Raw genomic sequence first — 26,184 nt, forward strand, 5'->3', positions numbered from 1 at the left:
CATCACCCTGATACCAAAACCAGACAAAGATATCAAAAAAAAAGAAAACTACATCCAATATCACTGATGAACACAGATGCAAAAATCCTCAACAAAATACAAGCAAACAGAATCCAACAGCACATTAGAAGGATCATATACCATGATCAAGTGGGGTTTATCCCAGGAATGCAAGGATTCTTCAATATATGCAAATCAATGTGATACACCATATTAACAAATTGAAGGATAAAAATCATATGATAACCTCAATAGGTAAAGAAAAAGCTTTTGACAAAAGTCAACACCCATTTATGATTAAAAACTTTACAGAAAGTAGGCATAGAGGGAACTTACCTCAACATAATAAAGGCCATATATGACAAACCCACAGCCACCATTGTTCTCAATGGTGAGAAACTGAAACTGTTTCCACTAAGATCGGGAACAAGACAAGGTTGCTCACTCTCACCACTATCATTCAACATAGTTTTGGAAGGTTTAGCCACAGCAATCAGAGATGAAAAAGAAATAAAAGGAATCCACATTGGAAAAGAAGAAGTAAAACTGTCACTGTTTGCAAATGACATGATACTATACATAGAGAATCCTAAAGATGCCACCAGAAAACTACTAGAGCTAATCAATGAATTTGGTAAAGTAGCAGGAAACAAAATTAATGCACAGAAATTTCTCGCATTCCTATATACTAACGATGAATAATCTGAAAGAGTTATTAAGGAAACACTCCCATTTACCATTGCAGCAAAAAGAACAAAATACCTAGGATTAAACCTACCTAAGGAGACAAAAGACCTGTATATAGAAAACTCTAAGACACTGATGAAAGAAATTAATGATTCAAACAGATGGAGACATATACCATGTTCTTGGATTGGAAGAATCAACATTGTTAAAATGACTATACTACCCAAAGCAATCTACAGATTCAATGCAATCCCTTTTAGACTACCAATGGCATTTTTCACAGAACTAGAACAAAAAATTTCACAATTTGTATGGAAACACAAAAGACCCCAAATAGCCAAAACAGTCTTGAGTAGGAAAAACGGAACTGGAAGAATCAGGCTCCTGGACTTCTGACTATACTACAAAGCTACAGTAATCAAGACAGTATGGTACTGGCACAAAAAAAGAAATATAGATCAATGGAACAAGATAGAAAACCCAGAGATAACCCACGCACATATGGTCACCTTATGCTTGATAACGGAGGCAAGAATATGCAATGGAGAAAATACAGCCTCTTCAATAAGTGGTGCTGGGAAAACTGGACAGCTACATGTAAAAAGAAGTAAATTAGAACACTCCCTAACACCATACACAAAAATAAACTCAAAGTGGATTAAAGACATAAATGTAAGGCCAGACACTATAAAATTCTTAGGGGAAAACATTGGCAGAACACTCTATGACATAAATCACAGCAAGATCCTTTTTGACCCACCTCCTAGAGAAATGAAAATAACACAAAAATAAAAATGGGACCTAATGAAACTTAAAAGCTTTTGCACTGGAAAGGAAACCATAAACAAGACAAAAAGACAACCCTCAGAATGGGAGAAAATATTTGCAAATGAAGCAACTGACAAAGGATTAATCTCCAAAATATACAAGCAGCTCATGCAGCTCAATATCAAAAAAAAAAACCCAATCCAAAAATGGGCAGAAGACCTAAATAGACATTTCTCCGAAGAAGATATACAGATTGCCAACAAACACATGAAAGGATAGTCAACGTCACTAATCATTAGAGAAATGCAAATCAAAACTGCAAAGAGGAATCACCTCACACCTTTTAGAATGGGCATCATCAGAAAATCTACAAACAATGCTGGAGCGGGTGTGGAGAAGAGGGAACCCTCTTGCTCTGTTGGTGGGAATGTAAACTGATACAGCCACTATGGAGAACAGTATGAAGGTTCCTTAAAAAACTAAAAATAGAACTACCATGCGACCCAGCAATCCCACTACTGGGCATATACCCTGAGAAAACCATAATTCAAAAAGAGTCATGTACCACATTTTTCATTACAGCACTATTTGCAATAGGCAGGACATGGAAGTAACCTAAGTGTCCACTGACAGATGAATGGATAAAGAAGATGTGGCACATATATACAATGGAATATTACTCATCCATAAAATAAACAAAATTGAGTTATTTGTAGTGAGGTGGATGGACCTAGAGTCGGTCATACAGGGTGAAGTAAGTCAGAAAGAGAAAAACAAATACTGTATGCTAACACATATATATGGAATCTAAAAAGAATAAATGGTTCTGAAGAACCTAGGGCCAGGACAGAAATAAAGATGCTGACCTCAAGAATGGACTTGAGGACACGGGGAGCGAGAAGGGTAAGCTAGGACGAAGTGAGAGAGTAGCATTGACATATATACACTAGCAAATGTAAACTATCTAGCTAGTGGGAAGCAGCTGCATAGCACAGGGAGATCAGCTGTGTGCTTTGTGACCACCTAGAGGTGTGGGATTGGGAGGGTGGGAGGGAGACGCACAAGGGAGGAGGTATGGTGATATATGTATATGTATAGCTGATTCCCTTTGTTATACAGCAGAAACTAACACAACATTGTAAAGCAATTATACTCCAATAAAGATGTTAAAAAAATTAAGTTAATCATCAAATAAAAAAAACGAGTATTCAGCTTATGTTTGCTCTGTTCCAATCCAATCCAAGGTATATATAAACTGCCCTCTAGGGACCTTCTGTAAATGGGATGTTATGAAGCATGATTTTTATAAGAAATGGATATCAGACGGTTGTAGACTATGCTGTATGAAGGGAGCTTATGTAGAGTAACAGCTTTCCATTTTAATAGTTGAAGGAGAATCCATGTGGTTGAGAAAGCAGATAACCACGTTTCAAGGTTCAGAGCCTGCGGTAAAAATTAAAGAATACAACTAATACTACCATCTAATGGAGGCTGTGGAGATGTGCTGCAAGGATAACTGTTGACAAAGTCAGAATTTTTGAGTTTTCTCCAGAATGACAAAATGTAAACATGGGTTTTGGGGTTCGTGTGTGTGTGTGTGTGTGTGTGTGTGTGTGTGTGTGTACGTACATGCACGCACATATGTGCATGCTGGAGGTGGAGAGACATACTGGGCAAGGAACAATTATGGTGCAAAACAACAGTTCAGTAGTAAAGATACACCTAAAATTTTATGGGACCACAGGAGGAGGAACAAGGACATTTGTTGGGAGGAGAGGTTTTTAACATGGAGGTTGACATTTGAGGTTTTAACAAAGGAGTTCGAGGTCAGTGAATAAAACACTAGATAAATCAAGTCCTACAGAAATCTTTTAAAATGTGTGTATCTTTGCTACATGTAAACTCTGCCATTTTGTAATGTTACTAATTTACTTAACTCTTACAGAGATAAAATCTAATAAGATTATAATGAAGTACAAAGTGCATTTTACTGTGCAGTTTATGTGCATTAAACAAGTGTATATATATGTAAATCTCGAATTATAAAAATAAACTTTTGTGGCTGGCAGAAAAATGAATCTGTAAAAAGATCAAAATTTATATTTGTCTTTGAGATTTTGTAACAAGAAATGTTCATTTTCAAGTAAAATTTTCTATTCATGTTCTTAGAAAAGAAAAAAATGAAAACTTAGCGCCCATCATTCACTATTTTTAAAGCATCAACATTCTGTAAATGTTTAAAAACATGAGATTTCCAGTACAGCTTTTCACCGGCATTTAAACTGAACTTTGCATTGAGAATAGCCATGACTAGTTAGCAGGCATCAACCATATCACCTGTTGTGAACTCTTCCTGGTTTTAGACTCTAGGGTCACATCTGCTTCCCCACATTGCCTTGGACTGAGGAGTGAGGGTCTTTGTCCTTACAGCCTCTTCAGCTTCCTTGACCTACATAGTGTTTTCAAAACCCAGTTGTTTTGTCCACACGATTACTGTTTAATCACTGGCCTCTCCCAACTGGTGACATGAAATCTGTACAATAATCATGTGACTAGCACATAACACTTAACAGCTAACATAGTGCAACTCTTCGGATTCCTCAGAAAAGAAGGCAAACGTTACATAGATATAGGTAAGAATGCAAGACCAAGGCTTTATGAGTATAAATGTTATAAAGTTTAGGTGAAGGGTTGTTTTGTTTCTCTATTGACCTTGAAATTGTTAACAGTGCAGAATCTCATCTTTTACCTCTTTAACATAAAACTCTTCATTTAATTGAAACAAACTTTTTAATTTCAACTTCCTTTATTTGATATTTGTATGGAGGTAATATAGAAAGATTAAATTAACAGTTATATCAGATATAGTCTTAGAGAAGTTTTGATGTGAGATTAAATCTCTTCTAAGTCTAATCCCGAACTGTTTATACCCTCTTAAAATTTTAACTTATTTTTAAAAATCTACTGAATCACCATATTATATTTTTTTAATGAAAAGAAATTGTAAGTGTGCTCAACAAACCATTTCATTTTCGTACTTTATGTCTAGCTCTTTTGTTCCCATTAAAATGGTTGAAAATCAGTCTCATCACTAAAACCCCTTCTGTTTCAACTATCTGATGTTTCATAAAAGGATCAAAGTTCCTTCATAATCTTCCCTTACTCTATTGTTTATTTCTGATGGTAACATGTGAGAGCACATATGTGTTCTGTGTCTCAGAAGGTGTGATGAAACAAACATCCTGAGTGAGATCAAAGAATTGGCATTGAAATTGAAATAAATTTTGTGCTAAGTTTGATACAACTGCCCCTGTAAGCATTGCTTGCTGTAAACTTTCCTTAATAAAAAGTAAACCAAACTGAAATTGCTTAGTGTTCTAAATTTGTGATCATTAAGCTTGAAACACCTCTTAATATCTGCATGATTACAACAGACTATCTTAGCAAAGATTCTATTGATATGTTTGGCTAAGCCACGCTCACTTAGAAATCTTGGGAGCTTTTATTTCTTCTTACTCTTTAGTTATCTACGTGTGCAAATATAGGCCTTTAGAAGTTGATGTCTAGTGGAAATGAAATTATTTTAAGTGGCGATCGCTCCATCATCCCTTAATCTGTCATTCTTGATTTATTTCAGTGGCTGAGAAGACCAAAGAGCAAGTGACAAATGTTGGAGAGGCAGTGGTGACAGGGGTGACTGCGGTAGCACAGAAGACAGTGGAAGGGGCAGGGAGCATTGCAGCTGCCACTGGCTTTGGCAAAAAGGATCAGCTGGGCAAGGTATGGCTGTGTACATTTTTTTGTTTTATACGTAAGCTTGTGGATCACGGTGAGTTTTCAGGGCAAGGCACTAGGCAGGAATAAGATGCTTACTTGTGGGAGGGCTGACTGACCTTCCCTCATAAAAAAGTACTACCTTTATATGTGTATTCCTTTTGGAGGTATTCACCCAGATAAATGCCATGAAAATTGTACAATAATCATGATTGTTTTATTTTCCGGAAAAAAGTTAATGAAATGGACAGTTTAACAAATGCCCAAAAGAACAGTGACATTCAGAAAGAATGGGTGCTTTTATGTTAGCTATGAATCTTGGAATTTCTCTTTGTTGGAATATAGCAAATGCTTTGTGCCCAATCTCTAAATGTTCAAAAATGAAGATCTTTTACTTGATTTCTTTATAGTGACATCATCTCTTATTAAAGGGCAGATCTGCTTATTGCATAACAGTTCATTGCCAAATATACGTCTGTGGAAACTGAGAGACTTAAACGACGTTACCAACCAGAGATCATTGTTTTGGGGTGGTTTTTCAGTTCTCAGAATTCTGACTTTGCCTTTCTTGACAAATATGAGACTCTAGGAAGATTATTCAAGAGTTATTATGACTTTCATTTTAAACGAGTAAGCAATAGAAAATGAAGTGTCAACTGGAAGATGAAATTTTACCAATTTCCTGACCACAGCAGCAGAATGATTCTTTTTTTAACTGAAGTGCAGTTGATTTACAATGCTGTGGCAATCTCTGCTGTACAGCAAAGTGACTCAGTTACATCCGTAAATACATTCCTTTTTAATCCTCTTCTCCATTATGGTTTATCCCAACAGATTGGATATAGTTCCCTGTGCTATAGAGTAGGACCTTGTTGTTTATCCATTCTTAATGAGATAGTTTTCACTTACCAACCCCACACTCCTAGTGCATCCCTCTCCCTGCCCCCCTTCCCCTTGGCAACCACAAGTCAGTTCTCTATGTCTGTGAGTCTGTTTCTGTTTTGTAGATGGGTTCATTCGTGCCATATTTTAGATTCCACATATAAGTGATATCATATGGTATTTGTCTTTCTCTTTCTGACTTACTTCACTTAGTATGATAATCTCTAGTTACATCCATGTTGCTGCAAATGGCATTATTTCATTCTTTTTTTTATGGCAGAGTAGTATTCCATTGTATATAGGTACCACGTCTTCTTTATCCATTCATCTGTCGATGGACATTTAGGTTGTTTCCATGTTTTGGCTATGGTGAAGGATGCTGTTATGAACATAGGGGTGCATGTAATATTTTTGAATTATAATTTTGTCTGGATATATGCCCAGGAGTGGGATAGCTGGATCACATGGTCATTCTATTTTTAGTTTTCTGAGGAACCTCCACACTGTTTTCCATAGTGGCTGCACCAACTTACATTCCCACCAACAGTGCAGGAGGGTTCCCTTTTCTCCACACCCTCTCCAGCATTTGTTATTTGTAGACTTTTTAATGATGGCCATTCTGGCTGGTGTGAGGTGATACCTCATTATAGTTTTGATTGGCATTTCTCTAATAATTAGTGATGTAGAGCATCTTTTCATGTGCCTACTGGCCATAGATCTTCTTTAGAGAAATGACTATTAAGGTCTTCTGCCCATTTTTTGATTGGGTTGTTTGTTTTTTGTTGTTGAGTTGTATGAGCTGTTTGTATATTTTGGAGATTAAACCGTTGTCAGTAACATGATTAGCAGCAGAATGAGTTTTGCTTTTTCCCTACCATAGTGCCTCCTTGCTATTCCTTGAACACATCAAGCATACCCTTGCCTTGACTCTTCCCACTGTCTGGAAAGCTCTTCCCCAAGATTATACATTTGCCTCACTCCCTCATCTCCTCAGGTCTTTACTAATCAACACCTTCTCAGTGAGGCCCTCTCTGACCTATTTAAAATTGGAACCATTCTCCTCATCTCTGGTATTCCTAATTTCCCTACTCTTTCTTTCTTTTATTTTTTTTTTGGCCAAAGCATTTATCACCTTTAAAAATAATAGCTAACTTATTTTTATGCATATCGTTTATTTCATTTCTCCCATTCTGAAATGTAAGCACCACGACAGCAGAAGATAATAGTTTGTTCACTGATACTTCACAAGTGTCTAGAAGAGCGCCCTGACACATAGGAGACAATTAAGGAATGTTTATTACATTAAGAAGGGAGAGAAGGAAGGAAATCAGTGATAAGAAAGTGACTTTTATTTCTGTGTCTTTAGTAAATATGTGTGTAGTATAGCAACCGTGGCTCTTCAGCCGTCCAAAAGTTATCATCAAAATGCTTTGGAATAGATATCCTGCAAACTATAAGACAGTATCTTTATTTGCTGACAGACTACTCTGGATTGTTTCCGCTCCATGTAATCCTATGTAGCAGACCTATCTTGATGGGTCATTAAAACATCAATAAACAGGAAGGACTGAAAACCTGTGACATATTGAGATTTTATCCCATGTAGTTACATTTTCTGGAACAATTGATGGTACTTCTGGAAAATCTGGACTGGGCTTCCAGTGAAGTTCTTCAGCTAATACTTGAATGTATGGTTGATGATAGTAGTATTCCTTTGTACAGACTATGCTTTTCAAGCTATCTTATTACTCATGCTAATAATTATACTAATTCCTATTTCCATCTGAAATTGTAATTCTATGTACAGCTTTATTCCATTTCCAAAGTTCAGAGGGACCCTCAGATTTTAGCACAAACGCAGTTAATGTGTTTTGTGTCCCAGATCCTTGCCAACATCATAGAAACTATGGACCCTCTTCCCAGAAAAATGTACACTCACATACACACACCAAAGGGCTTAGTGGGATCATGGAAGCCCATCAACAGACAGAGCCCATGATTTAGATCAGTTTCCTGATTGTACAAACGAGGAAATTTACAGAGGGGAAGTAAGCAGTCCAAGGTCACATAGCCAATTGTAACAGCCTGGGTACCAGCAGAGCTCTTCCATCTACTAAGGTCATTTCTCCAGCCCCTTCCTCAAAATTTACCTTGCTTTTGGCTTTTCATAAATGAAATTTGGACAACCAGGTTTAACTGGGAAAATTCTTTACTTCAGAATATTAAGAAACCAGGGAAGCATGTACCTTCTGCATCCCACCCTCACCCTGCATCTCACCTCACTTAAGGCGAGGCGTACAATGTGAATTGCAAATAAGGCATGAAAATGTTTCATTTCTTACAAAATTGGGCTTGCTTTTTACCTTTCTAAAAATATTGCTCTTTGTTTTAATGTTTTTTAGAGCAGAAACCTAAATGATGTGACAAAATTAACCATTTGGAGATATTTCTCTTATGGGTACTGGTAGGGTCTTACAAATTTCTAATATGAAAATGAAGCCATAAACCTAGAAATTACAGCATAGTTGTAGCCAAAAAAAATTGAACTGGGAGTTTAAATGGCTGATTTTCATCCCTGCTCTGTCACGAACAGGCTAAATGACCTTTTGAAGATCTCCTAAGACTCTTTCTTGTATAATGAGGGATATACTAGAAAATTGTTAAATCCCAATTTAGCAGTAAAGTTCTGAGTTTCTGTAGTAATTCAGGGAAGATGCTACTAAACTTTCATTTTGGCCACATCTACGGGATGCCCAAAATTCCCGAATTTAAACAAAATTGTTGAATTTGTTCGTTATGCAATTCGAAATAATTTAATCCTTCAAACTCTTATCAAAGTGATGCTGGTGAATGGCAGTAAGCACTTTATTGTTGCTTTAACTGCTTATTAATGACTCCCATTTTGACACTCATTATTCATTGAAGAAATAATCCTTGCTTACTGTGTGCCAGAAACTTTGCTAGATATTGAGGTTAAAATGATAAGAAAGCCATACAGTTTTTCTCTTCATTGTGCTTATAGTCTAGTGACAGATATCAGTAGTAATCATCTAATCACCACACAATAAGTGTGTAGTTATAAACTGTGATAAATGCAATGGAGTACCTAATGCCAAGAATATCTAACTAGAGACCTGACCCAGCTACTGCAGGGTAAGGGGGAGGGGGAGGCAATACAAAGGCTTCCCTGGGGAAGTGATGTTTGAACTGAGATCCAAAACATGACTAGCAATTTTCAGAAGTGAGAGTTAGAGGAAAAGCGTTCCAGGCAAAAGCATCAGCAAGAGGAGATCTAACGTGGTAGGAGGGGAGCATGGCAAATCAAAGAGGACAGCTGAGACCAGAGAAACTAAGGATGTAGCCGGGCCACGTCACAGTTGGCCATGATAAAGACATTGTTCTTTGTTCTAAAAATAAGGGAACCTATTAAAGCATTTTAAACACTTAATCTGGACGTCAGGTTATAAATTTGCCTGTGGAAATGATGTCTCTGCCTGTAGGGTGGGAAACAGATTAAAAAGAGGAAAGAGAGGAAACCAGGGACCAGTTAGTGGGCTATGATAGAAGGAGGAGATGATTGTGAATACCAAGGTGTTGGTGAGGGAAAAAGAAAGAAAGGGATTAATTCAAGGGCTACACAGGAAATAATATCAACGAGATTCAGTGATGCATTTCACACGGCTTGGTGGAAGAGGAATGTGATAAGCAGGGCTACTAGGTGTTAGCTTGTTGAAGTGGATTCGTGGCTGTGCCGTTCTCTTGGTCATTGGTTTCTCCCTTTGAATATCAGGAACACTGCACAAGGACTGGCTGCATTGGTGTTCAGCCCGTATGCCCTTTGAGGGTATTTGGCCCATCATTCCCAGATTGATGAGGGGACAAATCTTCCTTCCTTCCTCCCTCCCTCCCTCCCTTCCTTCCTTCCTTCTTTCCTTGCTTTCTTTTTCTTTCTTTCTCTTTCTTCCTTCCTTCCTTCCTTCCTTCCTTCCTTCCTTCCTTCCTTCCTTCCTTTCTTCCTTTCTCTTTCCCTTCCTTCCTTCCTCCCTCCCTTTCCTTTCTCTTTTCTTTCTTTCCTGCCTTTTGTGATTTCTTGTGTTTTTTTTAAACCAAGAGGTCTAGTACTCATTTTTATTTTTCTCTTTCTATTTGCTAAATTCATCTCTTCGGGAATGCTTGTTCTGGTGTACTCATCTCTTTCTGATGAGAGGTATGACCACAGACACCTAAGTGTTTTTGTGAGTTTGATCGTATGAATGAAGCCACCCTTAGTAATAATTCCTAGTTATACGATACTAGATTAAAGGACAAATAGGATGTCCCGAATTTTAAGAATTTTTTGTGATCAAGTATTACTAGCTTCTTTATTTAATACATCAGAATAATACATCTCTGTTTTTACCTATGTACACACAAGAGGTTACCAGCCATACAAGTCACTTCCTGAAGGTCATTCACCTGATTAGCACAATAGAAACAAGCTACAAATGCATTGGCAGAGGTATTCAAGTTTTAAGTTCAAACAAACAGTGGTGTTATATAAATAAAACTTGTTTCCCACTTCTGTTGAGAACAAATGATCTTCTTGTACCAAGAATATTATAAAAGAAAGGCCCTTGAGTAAGAGTTATTACGTAGTGCGTCTGTGTTTACAATATAGAGCGGTTCACTAGGGTGTTTGCTCCATTCCAACCCCTCAGTAGTGCTCTGCATGTGTTTGCTGCTCAAATAAATCCTTACTGAATACATGAGCATCTCTTTAATGCTATCTGGAACGCCCTAGAACAGTTGGATCCTTGGTGTCCCTGAGGTTTATATTTTTGTAATTTTCTGCACATGTAGAGAGTGAAAGCTCTGAATAAGCTATAAAGCCACTGCCTGACAGATAGTACAGCAGTCAACTTCATTATCACATCCCGTTTAGGCGCTGCCCTATCTACATGGAGATGAATAGGTTTTATGGAAGAAATAAGCTTGAAATATTTATGGCCTCAGATACTTGAAATATTCAGGTTTCATCTGTTTATTTTTTTCTTCAGAATCATAATGAAGTTCCTAATCAGTGCCATTTTGGAAAAATTAGATATTATAAACAATTTTTAATATCCCCAGCACAGTTACCCAGAAAATACTGATGTCAGTTGTATAGAAGCACGTATGATCTGTAACCCTGCCTTAATTTGTAAGAGGACAGCTCACCAAATGTGTGCTAGGTGACTAAAACAAAGCAGAAATGAAAAAGTTCAGATTTGACACTGTGATCTGTAACATTTAAGTGTCCTTATTTCCTTTGACTTAACCAGAGCTGTTGTGTTTAGCTTGATCCAAATTTATTTCTAAACACTTGAGTGTTACGGACCTTCTAACTAAATGATTAATCAGATGATGAATGTTGGCATCAGCTAGCTCCTTTGATGCTGATTTCACAAATAAGCCAAAGGTCACAGGTGACCTTTCAGATTTCTTTGAAGAAGCATACGCATATCACAGACGTGATCTTAATATTGTTTATAAGAAGGTAATACGAGATGTCAACGTTAGTGAAGTATTTTAATTTACAGTAAACTTTTTCCTTTGATATTTATTAATGATTGATACAATGTATTTTCTCAAATAATTATAAGTTTGAGTCTTACCTTGTGCTTGACCTTAGAACATAACCAACATGACTGTTAGTTGTATTTAAACCTAAACTAAAACTTCTGAGGCACAATGCTCTGCCTGATTTGTGTTTGTGGTGGAAGCAGTGTATACGGCTAATATCACTGTAATCTTAGATGAAAGCATAATGTGGTAAATAAAGAAAAAACTAATTGATCTACTTGATTTGTTTCAAAATGAATATGATCAGTAATAGTTTGCAATGTGGTATGTAAAAGTCAATATTCTATACTCGTGTGAAAGTCTACTAGTGTTACGTAAACTGTCTCCACTAAGAAACTCGTCCATTATGATGGGATTTCTGTGTATTTAATAGTATTTCACTGGGTTCAGGATGGATGAATCACGATTCTTAATGACCCTTAATCTTGTAAGGTTGTAAGTAGGAAAGCACCCTATAATTATATATAAGATTGTAAGGGACATAGGCCTACGGTTAAATTTTCATTATAATTCAATAGCATTCAGTCATTTAATGGGTACTTTGTATGTGCTGATGCCCAGCTGGGCACCATGGGGAATACAAAGGCGAATAACACGTGGATGGCTCCTGCCTTCAGGAAATGTGCAATCCAGGCAGGCGACCGATGTATTTACCCCTGGGAAGAACGAGCATCTCTGGTCTTTGAGGGCATATATTTGTAACAAGTATATATCCATTGTAGGGAAAAAAGTGCTTTCTGTTAGTCATGAGAGAGAGACTTTTCCTCTCGGTAAATATTATCTTTAAATTTTGTTTTTGTCAGTAGACTGTGAAATTACCACACACAGAGATAAGAACTACAATATTTTAGCTGTTTAGACACAGCTAAAATATAAAACACTTCCACCTGAATCCTAGGACCAGTGTAAGCATTGTGTAATGCAACAATAAACAATAAATTTTAAAATTGTCATAAAACAATAATGTGTAAGCATTACAACCCTGCAGTACATACGTGAGTACAGATCCAATTTCAGTCTTCAGAAAACCAATTGTGATGATAGTTTTGTTTGTTAGAGAAATATATTATAAGAAGGGTATGATAGAACTGCTCCAGGGCACACCAACAAATAGCTTTAAATCGTATTTGTGCGATTGGTTTATTCCTTCATAAATGCTTAACATGGATTGCAATTTTGCTGAATGCAGTGTGAGAGCAATACCCATACTTTTATGAACTCATTGTCATTGGGCTTGTGGCTAACGTGTATTGCTACCGTCCCTTCACATGCAAAGATGACATGATATTTTTGATAGTGTTTCATTAATCAGATACTATTATGTGTCAGATGATTTCAAATTTAGGTGTTTTTTTAAAAGCTCTATTACCATCTGAGCCACATTTCCACCTTGTAATTCAATGAAAAACAACATTAGTAACAATAATTTTAACTGGCAGGAATAAAAGGAATAAGGTGTGTTTATTTATTATGATATACAGTAATCTTATTCCACACTTCAATGATGATCAACTTGTGTGTTCCTAAAAAGTAAGAATAATTTGATTTTTTTGTCCCTTGAAAGAAAGGCTTTTAGTTTTCTAATTTTCAGGGAGATGTTTGATGGTGGTGTTTGCTTTATCAAGAGACAATAGAAAAAGAGGTCCTAGGTTCTCAAAATATTCAAAATATACACAAATCTAGAACAAAATATGTTTACTTGAATTTTAGAGGCACAGAAATAAGATAGATGAGATGCCGATTTGCATGCAAATACGTAATTATGGGAACTAGACTTGGGCGATTCGTCGTATCTAATTGTTCTTCTGTGAGGGGAAATGAGTAGTTTGTCAACTCAAATATGAGGTAAGTCTTTTATTAAAAAACTTCATTAAAACTTTACCAAACATTTGTATATCTTACAATTTAAATATTCCCCTTTACCAGGTAATTCTGGTGTCACTAAACAGATGTATTAAGAAAAGTATTATTTAATTCTTACTAAAGCTATAGTGTGCATTAATAAAAAGAACACTGAGACAGAAATTATGTTTGTTGAGTAAATAAACAATCGAATGAACAAAAAAAAATAGAAAGAATATATATTTTATCTTCCTGATTAGAGGTGGAAGCTATCTTATTTTTCTTGTGTGTTCTTCACAACTACATAGTATGATGAATGTATTTGGAGCTCCAATCATAAGAATGAATTCAGTTGCAGCTTTGGGGATTGTGAAGAATAATGTGAATTTATAATTTAAGAAAATCACATAGAATTTAACTGTCTATGCTTACATGGGGATGATGTAAGTCTGAGAAGCCATATTAGCAAATCATCTCCAATTAGCACATATACACATTTTATCCTATTTGATTGTTGGGGATCCTCAAAAAAGCAGAAAATTGCCCTTTCATTATACACTGTACTGTTTCTTGCCACACGGGTTTTCTGGTACATACAGCTTTGCCTTAAGGCCCCAGTTTTTACTCAGTGGATTGTGTATTATATACTATCTGTAGCAGAAATGGACGAGGCACATCCTTCCTACTTATGTCCGTGAATTTGTGGCTTAATATAATTATCACGCAAAGCATATGATGTCATTAAAAATGCTTCACCTTTAATTTCTAACATTGCAACATACGTAAAATAGGCACCTTTAAAAATAATAATCTCCACTAAATACTAATAACTGCTTATAGTAGCAGTCCTTCTTCCATGGTATTTTTCCTGCAAAGGGAAGGGAACATTTGTGTTTGACGCAGATCACGAGTGTTCTGACTAAAGCTGCTCTCCATCTGTTGTTTCATCTACCATGATAGCCAGCTGGCCTCTATCTTTGTCCTGGGTTCCTGGTTTACCCACACCATTGGATTTGGTCAGCTATAGGAGAAGCATGGCTTAGCGCAGAGGGCATGTGCTTTACGTCAGGGAACGTGGAGTTGGTCTTGTCTCTTTGGATGACGCCATTTTACCCCTCTGAGCATGGATTTTCTCCTCTGTGAAATAACAGTGTTGGATTAAATGAGTCCAAAATGTTTTGAGTCTTCGTTTAATGGCTTGAATTTTAGGCCAGTTTGTTCAATTTCGCATTGCCAGACTTCTGGCAACTCATTTAACCTTTCTAAACCGAACCTACTCATCTGTAACTGGCCAGTCACTGCACAGAGTCGGAGTGTGAATGAAATGAGGTATGGCAGACAAAAGATAAACAACCAACCGCAATGCATTGTAGTTATAACATTTTGCTAAGAGGAACCTACGTTTTCTCTAAGTTGTGTTAGATATATGATTATAGAAGGTCTCTTCTATAGTTGTTTATATTTCGATGATATTTAACAAGGAAATTGTAAACACAAAAAAGGGAAAAAACATTCACTGAACAGTCTATTAAATAACATAAAGTCATACTACTATGATTTTGTGTTCGATTTCCCCAGTATGGTTCCACTGATTAGTACATACATGTTAGAATTAGAAAGAAACAATTTTGGGAAACACTGGAGGAAACAAAGTTAAAAATCTCTTTTAAACTAAAGAAAATCTAGAGTCCTAATATGTTGTGTTAGGGATATAGTTGCTGTCTTTCCTGTTGCTTTTTGGACGCAAAACCCTTGGAGAGTAGTTCTCGGTATTCTGTGGAACACAGGTTTGAGACGCCCCAGGCTAACTGACGCTGTCCCCACTCACTCTTTTCCTCCTCTTCTTAAGACGCCTTGTTTCTTGGTTCTGGGTTAGAGGTATTTAGAGAGATGACCAGGACTCAGCACCCCATATCCAAATCCTCTTCTTTTATACCCATTTTCTATAAGATCCCTTGGGACAAGGCCAAAGAGAGGACTCTATTCATACGAAGCTTTTGTACCAAATCCTGACAAAGCTCCTAGATGGGGGCAGGTCTAAGTAGTTTGCAACTGTGAAGATTGGCTGAGGCATCTTCTTGGCCCTTTTCCCTTTTCCTCAAAGGCCAGGAAGTCCTTCAAAGGGAAGAGGCCAGAGAGGTTCTCCTCAAGCTAATTTTCTAGAATGGGAGCCGTTCCAGAGGAGCAACGCCCCCATGCTCATCTGACTTTGGCACCTTCATGATAAGCGCTAAGGCCTAGTTTAATGTTTAAGGACTTGTATTTAATCTTATTTTAGTTCTTTTTAGTATAAAACAGACTCATTGTATAAATATTCAATCAAATTCAAGATTTATTTGTTGCCAGAGCTTAATATGAGCTCAAAGCTCCCTCTCCCCAAGTTCACTTAAAATGGAATGGTAGGTCTGCAAAGGGCGAAAGGACAAGGGATGGGGGCAGGAATATCCTTGCTCTTGATGGGTTTTGGTTTTCATTCCACACAGCCACTGATGTCCTGGGTGACTGTCTGATGTGGCCTCAATGTGCCTGGCTGGTCCCCTGCTCACCTCGGGCGTCTGGGACAACCATGTCATTGTCTCCACGTTTTGGCTGGCCAGAGCCTGCCAACACTTCTTTCCAAGGCCTGATTTGGACCCATGGGAAACCTAGGAATCCTTCCCACACCAGCCTTAACTCTTAGAAGTCAGAGTATGCAGGGGTGATGGAGATTGAGTCTGAACTTGCCAATGTTGTATGTCAGCCACCAGGTCTCTGTAGTTGTTGCCTCACACTCTGCCGGCACTGGGAAAGCTCAGCAGGCCCTGTTCCTCAGGCAGCATCCCGCCAGGGAACAAGACACCAGTCTCCTTGCTCACAGACATCCCCAACCTTGCGAGGAGTGCCTCCACAGAGGAGGGTTCACGGGAAAAGACAAACTGTAATGCTCCACTTCAAATCTGTTCCCCTGAAAATCTCTTTTTTCTTTTTATACTTTACTGATGGAATAAGAAGAAAGGGTCTGGTATTTGAACTTTAATGATTTAGTTTCACTGTCTCAGCTATGAGTCCCTGCACCTTCTACTTGGATGTGGGATAGGGAGGGGACCAGCTGTTAGCTGGGGTTCAGTTGGTGTTACATTTTCAGCAACTTTATGTTGGAAATGTCCTTCCAACAATACGGTTGGTGAAAAATTGATACAAATCGTTCTTGAGGACATGTTGGAAATCTCTATTAAAAGCATTGAAATTATGCATATTCTTTAAATCAACAATTTCATTTCAAAGAATTTAAATGATGATTAACTTAAATATAAGGATGCTCACCTCATCATTGATTATAATATTAAAATTTAAAAAAATACTAGAGGGCTTCCCTGGTGGCGCAGTGGTTGGGAGTCCGCCTGCCGATGCAGGGGACACGGGTTCGTGCCCCAGTCCGGGAAGATCTCACATGCCGCGGAGCGGCTGGGCCCGTGAGCCATGGCGGCTGAGCCTGCGCGTCCGGAGCCTGTGCTCCGCAACGGGAGAGGCCACAGCAGTGAGAGTCCCGCATACCACCCCCGCCAAAAACAAAAAAAAATACTAGAAGTTTGACAATAGGGACTTAGTTAAATACATTATGGTTGATCTATACGGTGGTTACTCTGAGCCGTCATCAAGATGTTGGTGTAAAAGAATAATTGATGGAGAGGAAGGAAGCTCTTGCTGCATTAAGTGGAAAGCACATATAATAAAACAATATGAACAGTTTGTATAGTATAACCTGTTTTTATCAAAAACAACCGTGTGTGTTGTACGTGTGTACAAAGATCTGGGGTGAATGCACCCGGCGCTCAGTTTTTCTCAGTGAAGCACTCTTTGCATTTCCAACTGGGTAATTCTTTGCTTTGGGGAACTCTCTCATTCACTGTGGGATGTTTCCCAGCCCTGGGCCTTACTTGTTAAATACTAGTAATGCTCCCCAGGCATCGTACCCTCCAAAAGCCCTCCTTGAGGAAACACTGCAACTGGGTGACTATTTCTGGGTCACGGATTACAGTCATTTTATTGTTTCCCTTTGCTTACTTACACTTCCTTCAATTTCCTTTAATAAGTATGTATTGAATTCATAACAAAAGCATAATAAATGGTATTTGTAATATTCCACACTATTCAACATTTATGTCACTAAGCGTTCTTCTGCTTTAACCATAATGAGACCTTAAAGAGACTAATTTCTTTCCTAGCGCCCTAGTTCCTGCTTACATTTGTTCTACTGATTTAAAAAAATCATCTTAGCTTCATAGATATGAAAATACAGTTGTAGTATGTGCTGTCCATCCTTCACCTGTCTATTTATTCATCCATTCATCTGATTCATATTTATGAGAATTATGCTGTGTGTAAACTCCTGTGCCAGGCATCATCAGAAATATAGAGATGTATAAGACCAATTTCTTATACTCTAGGCATTGACATCCAGCTGTTAATCATGATGAGTATATGTAGGAGTCTATTAATGTATTAATATTGTGGACCCTGCTTGAAGATTTCTTCCCCAACCTCCTTCTCTTCCCTTCAAGTTTGAAGGCAGGCTGTCTCTGAGTGAGGTATCATAGCACTCACAGTCTCTTATTATTTCTCAAAATATCTGGTTTAATACACTTCTTCCATTTATTCCTCTTGATCACAATTATCAAACCAAATTAACATACTATCTCAGCAATTCTATTTTGCTATCTAATAATATTGCTTTCCACATCCAAATTTCAAGATAAATTTTAACAAAGATTTTCGAGGAGTAATGGGGTGTTCTGTCCAAGTGAATCGAATCATTTCTTTGTTCTCTCATTTTTGGCAAGTATATCTGATCATTTAGGGCCTTACTCACAATCCGACTTTGCCAAATATTATAACAAAATCTGATTATAAATATTTTGGGCTCTGAGAAAGCTGTTATCCTCTTACATTCATGTATCCTAAAAACTTGGCCTTTCTCATCTCAATAGGGTTTATCCACAGCATGCCAAATCCCCAAGTTTACAAATAACCTTTCAGTGTTTTCGTTAACCTGTCTCATAATATCTAGGAAGTTGTAAAAGTGTCGCTTTTTTGATAGACTTTTTACTATAGTAGGTTTATTTCTGTTGGAATTAGATAACTCCATCCACAGTGTTACATAGGAACAAAGGCCTTGTCCCTGGACCGGGAGGTCCTTACATTCTTTAGACTCTCTGTAACCTCAGGTATCATCTCGTTGATAGGTACTGCCTTTGGTTAATAGGAACTAGCAGATCTGATCTTTCCAAATGCCTAGGCTCACATTTTGAAATAAATTTATATTTTTAGACCTAAGGTTTATTGAAATGTAACAAGGATTGAACCATTAATGTATGTATTTGGAAGTAGAATGCAGTTGCAAATAGAAATTAGTTTTTCACACTTAAAAAATATAGGCAACTATAAGAAAAAAAATTAAGGCTTTAAGGGGGTAAAAAATTCAACAAAGTGCCTATTTTTTAGGTGATAAATATCCTGGAACTGTTAGAGAAAAAAAGTATATTTCTTATATCTAACAAATATTTGTGTTTTCATTCTTTATAGAAAGAATGAAATTTCTTTCCTCCTTTACACATTCCTTTTCCTTATTTGAAACTAATTGATTCCTTTATAAAAAGAAACTGCAAAGACTTATGGGGTGGGAGGTGCTCATGTTATGACGGGTGGTTCAGAGAGAGAGAGAGAGAGTGTGTGTGTGTGTGTGTGTGTGTGTGTGTGTGTGTGTGTGTGTGTGTGAGAGAGAGAGAGAGAGAGAGAGAATGTGGGTGTGGATTGTATGTGTGTAAAATGCGATTTATGGTAGCGTTTTCTTTAGAAATCTTCCTGATCTTCTCAGAATTCAACCATTTTATAAATGCATCTCCATAAATCTCTGTCTTTGGAATACATGAAATGGCTTTTGGCAGTACTTCCTTTAATATAGTATACTGGAAATTTGAAAGTTACTAGCCGGGTTAGCCAGTGGCTGTCTGTTACCCATAGAATGAAGCCCCAAGGTCTAATCCTGTTATTCAAGGCCCTTCTTTATCCAGCCTTCCTTTCTTTTCAACCATATGTTTCACAATTACTCAAGGAAACTCTTCAGGCAAGGCAGACAAGTGTCTTCAAAATACCTTCCAGTTACTTAACAGAATATGTGACTTTTTTTTTTTTTTTTTTTTTTTTTTTTGCGGTACGCGGGCCTCTCACTGCTGTGGCCTCTCCCGGTGCGGAGCACAGGCTCCGGACGCGCAGGCTCAGCGGCCATGGCTCACGGGCCCAGCCGCTCTGCGGCATGTGGGATCTTCCCGGACTGGGGCACGAACCTGTGTCCCCTGCATCGGCAGGCGGACTCTCAACCACTGCGCCACCAGGGAAGCCCAATATGTGACTTTTAATTCTGCCTTACCTTTGAGAGGGCTTTATGCCTCCTGTCTGATTTTATCCAGGCTAAAAAGCCCAGCTCAAGCCTTCAGAACTCCAAAAACCTTCCCTGACTACTGAAATGCACACCACTTTCACCTCACTTAGTCCTCTTAGCGTTTGCAGATAGAGCGTACATATTTGGTTGATCGGGCCCAAACCTTGATTCTTTTCCTTTCACATCCTCCATCCAGGTCTTTCGCTAATCAGTTTACCTGTATTTCAGAATATATGCCTGATCTCCCCATGTCTCCCTTTTCCACTGCCACCACCCTTGGTCAGGCCCTCATCATTTCTCACCTACATTCCTTCCCTCGCCTCTTAACTGATCTCCCTAATTCCACTCACACAACCTAGATAGTCTGTTCTTCACCACAGTAATTCTTTTGAAACAAACCAAATCATCCCTGCCCTGTTCTTAATCATCCAGTGGTCCCCCATCACACATAGAATGAATCCACATCCTTCCTGTGGGTACAGGCCCCATGTTGTCTGGTTTTCATTAAGTTTCATTTCCTGTCCCTTTACCCCTTATACACTGCCCTCCAGCGACACTGGGCTTCTTGCTGTTCTCCAGGCCTGCCAAGCACATTTCCAATACTCACGAAGTATACGTAAAATGAGTTTTATTCATTTAAGTGTGGACTGTTTCCTTCTTCTAAAAGCAAATACAAATGCTACAGTTTCCTTTAAAAAAAAAAAACTACCCAGAATTTCTGATCCTAATTTTAAAAAGACAAACTGTAAGAATGTGTGAAATGAGAGGGTGTGGAGAAAAAGGAACCCTCTTGCATTGTTGGTGGGAATGTAAACTGATACAGCCACTATGGAGAACAGTATGGAGGTTCCTTAAAAACTAAAAATAGAACTACTGTATGACCCAGCAATCCCACTACTGGGCATATACCCTGAGAAAACCATAATTCAAAAAGAGTCATGTACCACAATGTTCATTGCAGCTCTATTTACAATAGCCAGGGCATGGAAGCAAACTAAGTGTCTACTGACAGATGAATGGATAAAGAAGAAGTGGTACATATATACGATGGAATGTTACTCAGCCATAAAAAGAAACGAAATTGAGTTATTTGTAGTGAGGTGGATGGACCTAGAGTCTGTCATACAGACTGCAGGAAGTCAGAAAGCGAAAGACAAATACCGTATGCTAACACATATATAAGGAATCTAAAAAACAAAAAAAAAGGTCATGAAGAACCTAGGGGCAAGACAGGAATAAAGACGCAGACCTACTAGAGAACGCACTTGAGGACACGGGGAGGGGGAAGGGTAAGCTGGGACAAAGTGAGAGAGAGTGGCATGGACATATATACACTACCAAACGTAAAATAGATAGCTAGTGGGAAGCAACCGCATAGCACAGGGAGATCAGCTCCGTGCTTTGTGACCACCTAGAGGGGTGGGATAGGGAGGATAGGAGGGAGGGAGACACAAGAGGGAGGAGATATGGGGATATATGTATATGTATAACTGATTCACTATTTTATAAAGCAGAAACTAACACACCATTGTAAAGCAATTATACTCCAATAAAGATGTTAAAAAAAAAAAAAGAATGTTTGAAAAGGCAGATATTCTCTCCTTCAGATTTCCATGTAATTTGGGTGCATATTATTAATTTGGTATATTATAGAATATGAGCCTCTTCTAATGAAATGACTTGTATCCTTCATACTTATCACAAAAGTTTTGGCTTTTCCATACTTTTATAACCACTCTAGTTGATGGTACATGGAGACATGAAATTAGCTTTCTCAAGAACAAAGCAACTGTTTCACTTAAAAGGTAAATCCTGGAGATTTCAAAACTGCTTATCACTATACATTATTCATTTTGCAATAAACATTTTCTTGGTAAACCACATAAATTAGAACGACTGTTGAACAGATGGGCAGAACCACAGGCATCCAATATTAAGCAGTTGGTGAGCATAAGATGCCAGAAAGAAGATTTAGACCAACAGGCAGGAAGTTTCCCATTGCTCTTGAAAAGGGATGATCCTTTGCGATGATCCTTTGCTTCTGACTTTTCGCTATATGTTTTCCTTTGAAAGTAATGCCTTCCAAAACAACTTTCCATGTTTTATATCCAAACACACATTCAGGGCTTTCACATGGTAATTGATATATAAATAATAAAATGAAATGTTTAGGAAGATTGAAAAAGGAACTTCCCCCCTGCTTTTGCCTTTTATGCAAGGATGACAGCTCTGGAATGTCTTTCCTCTGTATGGAACTCTAACAGTGTTCAGTCGCAAGACGATGAGAGGGAGGGAAAGGCTGCACACTGAGGAACAGGGTGTCATTTGTCACTGCCTGGATTCATCAGCCGTGTGGAACTCTGAGCGGTAGTGGCTGAGACAACAGACTTCTTTACTTATTTCTTCTGGAATACTTCAGCAATACAGATTTCACTAAGCAGAGAAAAACATTAAGAACTAGATAGCTAAACTTAAAAGCTTTTACACAGCAAAGGAAACCATAAACAGTTGAAAAGACAACCCTCAGAATGGGAGAAAATATTTGCAAATGAAGCAACTGACAAAGGATTAATCTCCAAAATTTACAAGCAGCTCATGCAGCTCAATAACCAAAAAACAAACAACCCAATCCAAAAATGGGCAGAAGACCTAAATAGACATTTCTCCAAAGAAGATATACAGATTGCTAACAAACACATGAAAGAGTGCTCAACATCATTAATCATTAGAGAAATGCACATCAAAACTACAATGTGATATCGCCTCACACCGGTCAGAATGGCTATCATCAAAAAATCTAGAAACAATAAATGCTGGACAGGGTGTGGAGAGAAGGGAACCCTCATACACTGTTGGTGGGAATGTAAATTGATACAGCCACTATGGAGAACAGTATGAAGGTTCCTTAAAAAACTAAAAATAGAACTACCATACGACCCAGCAATCCCACTACTGGACATATACCCTGAGAAAACCGTAATTCAGAAAGAGTCATGTACCACAGTGTTCATTGCAGCTCTATTTGCAATAGGCAGGACATGGAAGCAACCTAAGTGTCCATCGACAGGTGAATGGATAAAGAAGATGTGGTACATATATATAATGGAATATTACTCAGCCATAAGAGGGAATGAAATTGAGTTATTTGTAATGAGGTGGGTAGACCTAGAGTCTGTCATACAGAGTGAAGTAAGTCAGAAAGAGAAAAACAAATACCATATGCTAACACATATATATGGAATCTAAAAAAAAATGGTCATGAGGAACCTAGGGGCAAGACGGGAATAAAGACACAGACCTACTAGAGAATGGACTTGAGGATACGGGAGGGGGAAGGGTAAGGTGTGACAAAGTGAGAGAGAATCATGGACATATATACACTACCAAATGTAAAATAGATAGCTAGTGGGAAGCAGCTGCATAGCACAGGGAGATCAGCTCGGTGCTTTGTGACCACCTAGAGGGGTGGGATAGGGAGGATGGGAGGGAGGGAGTCGCAAGAGGGAAGAGATATGGGGATATATGTATATGTATAACTGATTCACTTTGTTATAAAGCAGAAACTAACACACCATTGTAAAACAATTATACTCCAATAAAAACGTTAAAAAAGAAAAAAGAACTGGATAGCTTTTGTGATGTGGAGTAGTCATCTCTGAATTTTGATCAAGATTCAAGAGAAAGGCTTTGTAACTTATTTTCTCTCTAGGTTATACTGGTTTATCCAGAATATTCTAATTTCAGGGTGTATTTTTGGGTGTGATAGATTTTCTTTACAGTAAATAAGATTCATTGAAAATCACAGATAAACTCTGCCTCTTGTAATGTCTGATCTGGCTGAAACCATTTTGGTTTAGCAATTCCTCCTTTGTAGGAGGGAATCAATAGATATCCTACCTATAGGAAAATTATGTGTAAGGGCCACTAGCTTCACAGCCAAAGCAAAATTGGCATATATTTGCTCTTTCTTAATCCAAAATATATGTCTCAGACTTAGATGCCAGGGAAAATTGTGTGAGCAAGATGACTTGAGGACCACAGCCCCTTTCACTTCCTGTGCTCAGACCCCTTCTAATTGATGGAGTCAAATTTGAGGAGCCCGAGAGCAGACCATTGTGCCCCTGTCCGTACAGCCTCACAAAGGTAGAGGTCATGGCAACCACAGTGATGGCGATCATCTGTACACTTTTTATGCCCAGATAAATTTGGATATTTTTTTGGAAGTCATACTTTCTGCCACATCAAAAATTTTGGGGAATCGGTGATGTGAATCAGGGTGCCAAGTTTTGTTTGATTTATTCATTGTATTTTTTGTGGAATTATTTCAGTCCAAGATGTTCATTTAGTTGATCTCTACCCAAACTTTGAACCCAAATCAGCCAAACACATAGAAAGAGATGGTTTTTGCTGCCCTCATGGTTAATGCCTTTTTTTTAATAATGAATTTTTAAAATTTAGTAAAATGTGCTTTTGAAAATATTTATTCATGTACTGTTTTTCATGACTTTTTCCCTTTTACTTTAATTATATGTCTGTATTATTTGTTGTTCAAATTGATTTACAGCTTGCTTTTTTTTATTGGGGTATAGTTGCTTTACAATGGTGTGTTAGTTTCTGCTGTACAGCGAAGTGAATCAGCCATATGTGTACGTATATCCCCTCCCTCTTGAACCTCCCTCCTGCAACTTGCTTTTAATGTTAGTACCTATGAGCTTCTCTCTCAATTCTAAATATTTCTTTCTTAAATGTGTTTTCTATGTGTTCCTTTTCAGATTATCAATAGAAGTTTTATTAGTTATTTTTTTAGAGTTGTATTTGTTACTTTAGGGAATCTGTTTTAAAATATTTAAAATGCAGTCCCCAGTTAATATAACATTGGAATTTTTCCTGTTAGAGATACGTTGTTTTCTCTACATCTCACTGGGAGGAAAGTTGGCATGATACTGTTATAGTGTCCTTGGCTGATATTAACTTTTCTAAGGTGCATTGTTTCTGAGAATACCATTGTCTGGTTTTATTCAGGCACACGTCTCACTAGTTGGTACAGTCAGTTCTTCTTTTTAGAACCAGTTATTGTCTAGATATTAAAACTTGCCATTTTTTATCTGCTCATTTCAGATCCTTCATGTGATCTATGTTAAACACAATTTGCATTCTCAGTTTTCATTCTTTTTAAACACTGTATTTTCAATGAAGGTTGAAGGTGATTCCCTAGATAGCAACCAGTAATGACTGTAACAGCAAAACTCTTTAAAAAATAACCTTATAGGCAAATATAGAACTTAAAGAGCCCATGCAAATTATATGAGGTCCTATTTATATTACTACGTCTTTTCACATCTAATAGTCAACTAATATTTAATGAATTTCTGTGCAGTGCCATATGCTATGGTAACCTTTAGGATATAAGAATGAACAAGAAGTGTTCTTACATCTTAGAAAAAAAGAACATCCATCTCTGTGTAACAGTTATTCTGACAAATCTCAGTAACGCTAAAGGAATAGTTTTCCCAGATCTATTTTAGACTCTAGACACTGAGTTCCGTGTTGTTTTCTCCTTGTCAGGCTGGAATCATTCCAAGCCTCCTAGCTTCTGGGCAACCATGAAAATGAGACAGAGAGGATACTAAATCTGCAACAAATTTATCTTGATATTCTGTTCACTCTTGATCGGTAATGAAGGTCGCAGATAGAATGAGGTGGTTGTTCTGTGTATTTTTCTTATTTTCCTTTTCTTTTTTTGGTTGATAGGAGAAAAATGTAAAACAGCAATATGAGCACAGGGCCAATCTCTAAAACCAATTCTTGAGTAAATAGGAATCTTGCCCTTAAGGATCGCCATGTAAAGACTTCCCACGTTCTCCTACTGTCAACAGAGTAATCTATTGTATGTGGTATAGTTTGAGTTCTAGAAATCTGAGTTTTAGAAATGGCCACTGCAGTTCAGGATATATGATGTAGCCTTCTCCACTTCTCCATGAAGAATGGAATTACACTACAGTCATTAGCTGTGTAACCATAAACAAAGTGCTTTGTTATTCAGTCACCTCATTTGCGTGAAATGAGAATAATAAAATTCACATCTCAGAGATGTGGTGACCACCTGGGGTAAATGTGGGCCCAGAACCTGGCACAAGAGAGTTGCATATTTATAGCTGTCTCCCGTTCTTCCTTAGTGCTCCAGAGGACATGTGTAGTACCACAACTACAGC

At 37.8% G+C, this 26,184-nt stretch overlaps 1 protein-coding gene across 5 annotated transcripts in view; it reads left to right on the plus strand.

Moving 5' to 3' along the window:
* SNCA (synuclein alpha) overlaps positions 1-26,184 on the plus strand; it is a 130,542-nt gene that overhangs the window by 16,987 nt on the left and 87,371 nt on the right. For all 5 annotated transcript variants that reach the window (XM_067736967.1, XM_067736966.1, XM_067736965.1 and 2 more), the window contains exon 4: positions 5,093-5,235. In XM_067736967.1, the coding sequence (XP_067593068.1) occupies positions 5,093-5,235 (143 nt within the window). The remainder of the gene's footprint in view (positions 1-5,092; positions 5,236-26,184) is intronic.

This window comes from Pseudorca crassidens, chromosome 4, assembly GCF_039906515.1.
Source record: "Pseudorca crassidens isolate mPseCra1 chromosome 4, mPseCra1.hap1, whole genome shotgun sequence".
In the NCBI taxonomy this organism is placed as follows: Eukaryota; Metazoa; Chordata; class Mammalia; order Artiodactyla; family Delphinidae; genus Pseudorca; species Pseudorca crassidens.